General features: G+C 34.1%; 3 protein-coding genes across 6 annotated transcripts in view; 2 read left to right on the plus strand and 1 right to left on the minus strand.

Annotated features, from left to right (window-relative positions):
* LOC123012610 overlaps positions 1 to 2,501 on the plus strand; it is a 4,721-nt gene extending 2,220 nt beyond the window's left edge. Inside the window, exons 1-3 of one of the 3 annotated variants that reach the window (XM_044410644.1) lie at positions 887 to 1,139; positions 1,309 to 1,723; positions 2,045 to 2,501. In XM_044410644.1, coding sequence (XP_044266579.1) covers positions 1,319 to 1,723; positions 2,045 to 2,428 — 789 coding nt within the window. In that variant the 5' untranslated portion in view covers positions 887 to 1,139; positions 1,309 to 1,318 and the 3' untranslated portion in view covers positions 2,429 to 2,501. Of the gene's footprint in view, positions 1 to 886; positions 1,140 to 1,308; positions 1,724 to 2,044 lie in introns of those variants that run through there. The other 2 variants (XM_044410646.1, XM_044410645.1) reach the window with 2 other exon arrangements.
* LOC123013901 (transmembrane protein 26) lies at positions 2,407 to 4,742 on the minus strand. Its single transcript, XM_044412761.1, has 7 exons — positions 4,549 to 4,742; positions 3,982 to 4,135; positions 3,778 to 3,934; positions 3,638 to 3,731; positions 3,503 to 3,592; positions 3,068 to 3,451; positions 2,407 to 3,017 (listed from the first exon to the last, which is right to left on the minus strand). Exons 1-7 carry the CDS (start codon positions 4,740 to 4,742, stop codon positions 2,705 to 2,707), a joined length of 1,386 nt encoding a protein of 461 aa, XP_044268696.1. The 3' UTR covers positions 2,407 to 2,704.
* A 258-nt stretch (positions 4,743 to 5,000) lies between these two features.
* LOC123013556 (sorting nexin-13-like) lies at positions 5,001 to 9,169 on the plus strand. 2 transcript variants are annotated; one of them, XM_044412137.1, is made up of 15 exons: positions 5,001 to 5,142; positions 5,192 to 5,334; positions 5,390 to 5,949; positions 6,002 to 6,154; positions 6,199 to 6,371; positions 6,419 to 6,535; positions 6,585 to 6,705; positions 6,758 to 6,919; positions 6,966 to 7,649; positions 7,695 to 7,837; positions 7,883 to 8,101; positions 8,149 to 8,316; positions 8,364 to 8,578; positions 8,631 to 8,743; positions 8,790 to 9,169. In XM_044412137.1, the coding sequence occupies exons 2-15, from the start codon at positions 5,222 to 5,224 to the stop codon at positions 9,011 to 9,013; spliced, it is 3,165 nt and encodes a 1,054-aa protein (XP_044268072.1). In that variant the 5' UTR covers positions 5,001 to 5,142; positions 5,192 to 5,221; the 3' UTR covers positions 9,014 to 9,169. The 2 variants fall into 2 exon arrangements, with proteins under 2 accessions (XP_044268072.1, XP_044268071.1); XM_044412136.1 differs by having other exon boundaries at positions 5,002 to 5,142; positions 5,184 to 5,334.
* The last annotated feature ends 73 nt before the right edge of the window (positions 9,170 to 9,242 follow it).

Raw genomic sequence — 9,242 nt, forward strand, 5'->3', positions numbered from 1 at the left:
AAAAATGTTTGGCTTACAATCAAATTTTTTTCAATCTAAACAAAACACGATATTTTTTTATTAAAAAAAATATTATAACTACTTTAAACAATGAATTAAAACAAACGGGGAGTAGACATTAAGCTTGTAGACATTAAGCTGCTGTAAATTTATTGGAAGAAGCTTTAATAAATTTGGATTTATTTTAAAACCAGACTGTATAATTCATTTAAAATTCAAGCTTTAAAAAAAAATTTCGAATTTTTGAAATACCAAAAATACCATGAAATCGACACTTCATTACTCAACTTATACAGCAATTACATGTCTGGAATTTGGCAGCAGCTATACTTCATTTAATTAAATTAAGTTGACAAGATGACATCTTTTGATATTTATGTTTTAACCTGCGTGATTCACCGTTCAACTCTTGCTAGATGTTTTTTTTTCTCGGCTTGACGTCGCCACATTGTATCTACAAAACTAAAAATATTTTAGAATTTCTAGCAGGTGCAGTGATTTTAAAAAATAGAGTTATTTTGTTAGCGTGGCAAAAATTCACTTATCTTTTCAAAAACTGCTTTGAAACTTTTACGACTCTTTTATTTAATCTTTAAAACACGTGCTTATTACCATCTTTTGATCTTGCTAATTTAGAATTTCGTGAAAATACCATCGGCATGTGAAAAATAAACATTATGAGCGTTAAAAATGAAGGAAATTGCGATAAATAAATCCTCGCTTCGCGAAATTTGTACGTGCAGTTTTAAATTTAGACCTTCCAAATCAATGATTTATTAATATTGGTTCTAATTTGGCACATCCTGTTGCTTTATTAAAATTGCAAAACCAACAAATATTTTTTCCGACAAATTTTGACGCTATTTTCGCTCGCTTTAAGTTGAGAAACTTTCTGGGCTCTCTCGAAATGTCACTTTGATTTTTTTTTTACTAAATTGGAGAGTTGGCAAGCCGTTAAACAACTTGCCAAATATTTGCCCAACTCCACGTGTAACAAAGCCATTTCTAATTTCAATCCAAGATGAAAAATTATAATCAAATACACCTCCGCTTGTTGCCAAGCAACGAATTAAATCACTCACAAGTGGCTGTTAAACTTTTCTCTGACATTTAACTATCACTTGATTTTTATACTCAAAGTAAGTGCTTTTTGATTATTTTTTCTCATTTAACACTTACATTTTACTAAAATACGTCATCTACTTTAAAATTTTGCCAAAAATGTGTTACAAATGAGTGCCAAAATCGCAATTTGTGGCTGCATCAACACAGCTTTGATTCTGATTATGTAAAACTTTATTTTTCCAGCGACTTTTCAATGGCCGCTTGCGATTCTCTCCAACCCGTGGTTCTCCTAACTGACGTTATGGAACCCAACGATCGTCAAACTGAAACTCTTTTTGGTTCCACCACCCGAGCTTTGTTTCAAGTCGAACAGACGGAACCTTTGAACCTTTGTTTGAATGGTACCGTTTTTGAAGCTTTCACCATGATCGACTGTTCGCCCATATCGGGAGAAAATGGGAGTTTTAGCGACCAGAGCGATGATGATGTCATATTTGTCAAGGAGTATAAATTTAACGGAGTTAAAAGGACCAATGGACTAAAAGTGGCCACCAAGGGCACCCCACGCAGGAACCCGGTGAGGAAAGCACGAGTTAGCAGACGGTTTAAGGACGAAAATGAGTTTATTGAAAATTCGGTGGAAGACGAGGAGGCTTTGGTAAGATTTTGAACGACAAAATTGGGAAAAAAGTTGAAAAGGTTGGGTGTTATGAAGGGTGCAAAAGACTTACCTAGGGTGCAAACGGCAACAATAATGGATTTTGTCTTGAGTCTAGGACCATTTAGAGGTTTTAAAGCCAAAATTGTATTAATTAGAGTCGCAATTTGATAATGACAGATGTTGATCGATGACATAGACAACTGGCTTAAGACACTTGATTATTAATAGTTTCGTAAACACTAATCTCACAGGAATTCTTACCGTTGCAACAATTTTATTAAAATTGAGTTACTTATTTTATTATTTTTGCTTTTTTAGGACGTTTCCGAAACCTGTGTGTCAAAAAATGAAGATTCGGAAGATTGGAAACTAGAATCTGTGCCACGAAGAGGCAAACCACGAAAAAGAGTGATAAATAGGAAAATGCCTTTTAGACTAGGCAGAAAAAGAAAAATTAACAGCGCTAAAGTCGATGAAAAAAAAGTGCCTTTGAAAGAGTTGAAACTGCTTTTTGAATCCAATTTATTATTATTAAGAGATTACATCAAAGACTTGAAAATAGTGTCTAAAACTGCAAAAGATCAAAAAAATGAAGAAAGTGATTTACAAATTACAAACGCTGTTAATATGTTTAAACAACAAGTCAAATTTTTGTCTATTGCAAAGAATAGTGATGAAGATTTAATGAAATTCTTAACATAGTTAAAGCTAAAAATGTGATGTGTTAAATAGAATTGTTATTTTTCATTATTCAAAATAATTTTTTCTTTAAATATTTACGAGTTTTACTGCATCTATCACAAAACCTAATAACACTTCAGTTTCTGCTACAATTTCTCAGTGATGAGTTTTATTCTTCTTATAAACTTTGGCTATGACTAATCCTTCGGAATTAATTCCGCAATATATAAAAAATAGACAGCATATAAAAATAAAGAGGTAGAGGCAAAATATAGCCATTATGGCCAATTGATGGCGTCATTCTGATGACGCGTCACTTGTAGACACCGAAATTGTCGGTTCTTTTTCATAACTTCGGACTTTCTTTGTCCGTTTTTCTTCTTTCTTCTCAACCGGCGACAGGTCACTTTCGCTTTCTTCAGAAAATGCTTCTTCGAGTCGCCTTTTGCCTTTGGTTTCTTGATCAGAACGTTTGAGTTTTTTCATTTTCTTATTCTCGGAAGAATTTTCCCGACTTTTTGATTTCTTGTTCCGGCCTTTGTGACCTCGAGCACTTGTGTGGGAACTCCCAGTTGAGTATCCCGTGTCTTTGCGACAATTTTTGATTTTTCTAAAACCGAAAAAAATTATTTTTGATTCATTACAATCACTTGAAAGTACTTCTTTTTGTCACCGGAAGAATCCTCACTTGAATCTACCGACTCTTCGGAAAGCACTTTTTTTGGTCGATTTTTCTTCGGTTTAATTCTCTCTCTGTATTTTTTTCTGCCTCCGTACATATCGGGTTTTGAAATAATTGAAATATTGGTCAATTCGAAATCGTTTTTTGGTCGCCGCCGTTTCCCATGCTCGCTGTAAACRACGTAAAGTCTATAAAGTTGCAAAAGTATAACCAGAGTGTTCTTGCACGTGAAAAACACATTCATGTAGGAAATAATTTGGAAATGCGTTATTAATAAAAGGCGAAACACCAAAAATGGAGCATCTTGCAACGTGATATTGAGTGCAATTCCCCACACATCTATAGTACAGCAACTGTCGGACCTAAAATAATTTTGAATCGCTTAAAATACTTAAAATTTTGCACCACCAAACTGATTAATTATAGAACCAGTCGACGTAAGCCGGGATTTTCTTGATTTYGTTGCCGTCAAAACAACAGTAAACTGCATCAGACTCCATGACCTAAAGACAATTTATTTAATTGAGACAAACTTTTATTTGTTTTACCAAATTCCCAGTGTTAACAATACTAAAAGCGGTTCCGAGGCGATTTTATCGTCTTTGAAAGAATCAAAAAACTCTATGATGTCGGCAGCCGTTCCTGAAAGAAAAATAATAATAAAAAAATTAAGTCGATTATAACTCACCAATGTAAACCAGAAGCAACTGACTTAGTTGGTCTCGAGTTAAGTCACCTTTAGGTAACATCCAACGCCCAATTATAAGAATTAGCATTAAAAATTGTTCAATTAGAGTAATCCACGTTTCGGTGCTTAGAGGGATTTCAGGCAGTTTTATTTGGACCTGAAATGCCACAAAATATGGAAACATTTAAAAAATCAAGACATTACCCCAATTAGGCTATTTAACTCTTTTAAATTTGCCGTTGAAGTTAAGTTAAATGTCTCTTCTTTAACTCTTAATCGACGATCGACTTTGTCCAGTTCCAAGAGCCAAATTGCAGGGACTATGCTTGCCAAATAAAGAAAAACAGAAGGGCAGAACCTGCAATTTTTTAATTTTATTAAGTGAAGTTATTGAATTATAAAAATGTAAATTGATCCCAAAAGTTGAGTCGTTCTCCCCTATCAATATCAAACGAGGTCACCTAACTAAGTGCAGATTACCATCATAACAATGCATTTGTAAATTGTGCGGAAATGAAAAGTCAAACCATCAATTCACCACTTTAGCTTTTACCAACGTCATAACCCCTCATTATTTGTCTCGTTTGTCAGGTGGAAATGTAGACAGAAAAGCCCATCTTACCCCAATTATATTAACAATTTTTTAGCAACGTTTTCCAGGGTGAAGAATTTATCAAAAAAAAAACTTTAAAAGCGCGACTCTAATAATTTAGAAAAATATTTAATTTAGTTAATAAACTAATAAAAATATTGCAAATAATTGTGACTCACCACTTCCACTCTTGATTTTCCTTAATGGTGAGGGTGAATATCCCTTCGAAAAATAGCAACAAAATCGGTGAACTCAAGTACCAATAAAAATAATTTTTCTTAAAAATCGTCACTTGCCAAATGGCAACAAACCCGTGTAGTGCAAAAACCAAGCGCGTTATTATTGCCTTAATAGTTGCGATAAATTTTGCCATATTTCAAATCTTGTCTATCCCAATACAAACACACATTTCAAACTTGCACCCCTTTTTTACGCATGCACCAGAAAACCGATTTGATTGAGCGGCGCCCAYTTTTTTCACCAACACTAATAACTTCTTAACTTTAAACTATTTTAATTTAAAAATTGTTTAAACCCAAGTTTTGTACATTTTGTATAAAAAAGTGCATGATAACCCTTATTTTAAACTTGGTGCAAAATTTTGTCGCGACATCTTCTGGAAAAAAACTCAAATTGATATAACCTCAAAACAGTGACGTTTCGTGCAAAGAATCGTAAATATGAAGAAATTTAATAGTAGTGATTTAATTGTTCACAATTATCATGTGATTTATTATAAATAGGACTAAATTAGTCTTACATTATCTCGTCAAGTATGGGTTTAATTATAGTGTTTGTTTATGTTATCAAGTAGTTTTTTAGAGCTGCGATTTATTTTATTTCCTTCAAAAAATGGATATAAATGCCTTAGGATGGATTGGCTTAATAATTACTTTGTTCTTAACTTCTTTTGGGTTATTTTCATTTCTCACAACGGTCCTAGGGCTACTTACATTTATTCTAGGGTATAGATACTGCAATAAGGGTATCATTGTTGTTTTTTAAAAATATCATTTTTAGTTTCCTTACCTTGATATATTTAAGAAAGGGTGATATTGACAAGTTCCACAACCACTGTGCTGGAAATCCTCTAACAGTTGATATTCTTCCAGAAGGTGGTTTAAAACAGGTGGTTAAGCAACTTGTAAGTCCTCAAAAAGTACAAAAAACCGACAGTAGGGTAACAGGGAGTGAGCTAATTGACAATTCATTACAAGAAATACTAGGCTACATAGTCAGAGATTATATTTCACCATGGTACAACTTGATATCAAGAGATACAGAATTTACTGATATAACAATAAAGAAAACTGCACAAACTTTTGCTATCAACATTTCAAACAGGGTGAAAGAGATTGATTGGATTCCTTATTTAACCACAAGATTAGTAGATGATGCAGCCACACATTTACGACTTTTTAAGCAAGCAAGAGCAAGGATGAAATTTTTAGAAAAAACCAAAACACCAAAACAATCACCACTCAAAGACCAGAAAAATTCGCCAAGAAAAACTCACAAGAGAAATAAAAGTGAAACGGATATTGGGTGGTACCATGGGAAAGCAAATGAAATTAAGAAAGGTAATCGATTTGATCCATCTGTGATAAATAAATGAAATAATAACTTTAACAGAATCTGAGGTAAATGTTGGAAATTCGAAGTTTTATCTGAGCGATCCCAAAAAAAGTACCACTCTGGAAGACCACTTCTTTGATCTAGAGTGTCAAATGGAAAATTATTTAGTTTGTAGAGATATAGTTAGTATGGACGTGGCCAAAGAAAAAGGTATTATACCCAAGCAATAATTTTATTTTGAAAAATTCTTGTAGAATTTTTGTGCGAAATTATTGAAATATTATTGTATATCCTTCTCCCTGATGAAGATTTCCAATGCAAGCCTTTGCGGTACGTTTTACGAGAAATCTTCTCCAACTGTGTTATTCAACCGCTTTTCTCTATGTTGTCTGACCCCGACTACATTAATCAGGCAATAATTTGGCTGGTGGGTTGAATATTTGATTTGTTTTGTTGTTAACTAACGATTTGCAGTGTTTACGTGATGGTACTTTGCCAAGTGACATTTTTTTAACGACTCTAAGAATTGCAGACAACTGTGATGAACTAAAAAGTACTAAAAATCTAGTTGAGAAAGAAATACAACAATTGGTAAGTCTTCTAACATTTTTTTTTTTCAATTGTAATTTACCAAATGCAGAGATCACGCGATTCTGGGGGCGACAGTGATCTCGCAATTAAACAGCAACTGAGCAGTCTGTCTTACGTTTTGAAATTAATCGAGAGTCGGCTAATAAAAATGCAAGATGCAGAAAATTTAGGTATTTCTCTCTCTTAAAACTTTACAAAATGTTTGAATTGTGTGAATTTTAGATACACCCAATTCTCTTGATTACGTCCAGTTGGAAAGCATTAAAAAAATCGATTTAAAGTTGCATCAGATATTGAAAAACAACGTCGCTTTGTCGTATTTTATTGACTACGTGTCGAGTCAAAAGAAGCACTTGGATTTATTTTTTTACTTAACTATTGAAGGTAAAATTGAAATAGTAAAATTCCACATTTGGATGAAATGATTTAGGCTGGAAAGTCTCCGTGGAGCAGCAACTGTCTGATTTGCACATAAACAAGATAAAAGGCACTAGCGACAACTCTTCTGCTGTGTTTGAAGAGATTCGTTCAACCGCTTTGAGTATTTACAACCAATATTTGGGTGAAAAGTCCGACCAACGCGTTGTACTGAAACCCGCTTTGACCCAAAGTCTTTTTTTCAAAATTCGCAACTTGAATGAAATTCCTTCCGAGTTGTGGTTTGACGAAGTCCAACACGCAATCTACGACAAAATGGAAAACGATGACGAGTATTTAATATCATTTAAGAAAAGCAAAGCTTACTTTAAACTTCTCCAAGAGTTGGATTTAGTGCAACAAAACGTGACGGAAGAAGACGCGATCAGTCTAAACAGCAATGAATCAATCGAATTGTTAAATACGGAAACCAAATCGGAGCACAATACGCCGCAACAACACGCAAATAATCTGTTTTTAGTGCCGGAAAACACCGGAAAAAACGTCAAGCATGCCAGGTCCTTCAGCGATGTTACAATGTTTATGAGCAAAAATAATAACGAACTCAGGTCAAATGGGAAGGACGATTTTGTTAAGTTTGAAACGGAGGAGGTTTTGACGGTGGAAGACCAACGGGCTTTGGAGAAAAGTCTCAAAACTGGCGATTTTATTTTAAATGTTAACATTATTGAGACAGGTAGAGGGTGTTTAAATTTGTGTGGTTTCTATTTTTTTTCCGCAGGAATTGTGTGTGAAAAGGGCAAAATGTTCGGTATTTATGCGATTAGAGTGAGTCGGCAATATGAAACTGGGTTTCTTGAAGAGTGGCACATTTACAGGCGCTACAGCGATTTTTATGATTTGTACAGCAAAGTCAAGGATAAAGTAACAGTTTGCTAGTTTTAATTTGCTTTTAATAAAGTTTAACAGTTTCCGGATCTTTCAAAATTATCATTCCCTGGCAAAAAAACATTCCATAATATGGACAGAGCTGTCCTCGAGCGTCGCATGAAAATGTTAGGCTCTTACATGAGCGAATTATGTAACCATAACGTTATAACGTCCCATACCGGATTGCAAGACTTGATAATGACGTTTTTGGAGCAAGGAGATTACGATAAAGCGACGGGGGGGCCTATTTCCAGCACTGTATGTCATCACGAGTGCTAAAAATTTCTACTATTTGTTATTTTCAGATCAACACTTTGGTCAATCCGTTGAAATCTGGCATGAAAACAATTAAAAATATGCCGGAACAGTTGTTTAATACAGTTGATGAAGTCATGGGGGGCATTACCAAAGTTTTTCATGGCAAACCGGGACGGTTGCCTGAGGCTAGTAAAGTCGGAGCTTCAATAGAAGAGGTTTATTTTTAATTTTTGTGTTGTTTTTTACTAAACTAGAATTGCAGACTGATGATAACATTCCATTGAGGATTATGTTACTGCTTATGGACGAGGTTTTTGATTTAAAATCACGGAATCAGTGGTTGAGGAGGAGAATAGTGACTTTGTTGAGGCAAATTGTGCGGACCATGTTTGGCGATATTGTCAATCGTAGAATATTGGATTATGTCTCGCTTATTACGAGTCCGAAAAATGTAGCGCATTATTTATACGTTTTTAAGTAAGATATTTAACATTTGCCTTGGTTTTTTCACAAATTCTATGCAATTTAGGCAATCATTTTGGCCAAATGGTGTGAAATATGAGAAAAAGGCAGACCGCGATGAAGATACGCGAAATCGTACCAGAGTTGCAGCTAAAGTTGCTCTCCTGTCGTGCTTATCAGGTAATTTTTGACTGATTTGACTATTAATATTTATTTTTTGTTGTAGATGAACTTAAACATATAATAGGATCTGAGACCACAAGAAGAGGCTTACTAACAATTTTTGAACTGTTTCAAAGACCAATTTTGAATCGTAGGCTATTTTATGTTCTGTTAGAAGGTGTTTTGTGTACCTTATTTCCAGAAAAAGATATGTTCAAATTATTTCAAAAACTCCATTCTAAGTCAAAGCGAATTCAAGATAAACACAATACTCAAACTGTTAGGTGATAGATTATTTATTTAAATGCATTCGGTGCCATTGCGATATTTCATTTTCAATTCGGTGTATTATTTATTCAGAGATTTGTTTATTTTTATAGCTAATTTCTATCCTGTAACTGTGCTTAACTTGTATTATTTGTTAGAATAAAGATTTAAATTATTTATTGGTGTTTCTTACTTTCTGCAGAGGGCGCTACTATACTTTCACTTGTCATGCGCAGAGGTACGCATGTGA

The sequence above is a fragment of the Tribolium madens genome, unplaced genomic scaffold (assembly GCF_015345945.1).
Source record: "Tribolium madens isolate multiple individuals breed KSU strain unplaced genomic scaffold, Tmad_KSU_1.1 Scaffold_96;HRSCAF=242;Tcas5.2_LG5, whole genome shotgun sequence".
Lineage (NCBI taxonomy): Eukaryota > Metazoa > Arthropoda > Insecta > Coleoptera > Tenebrionidae > Tribolium > Tribolium madens.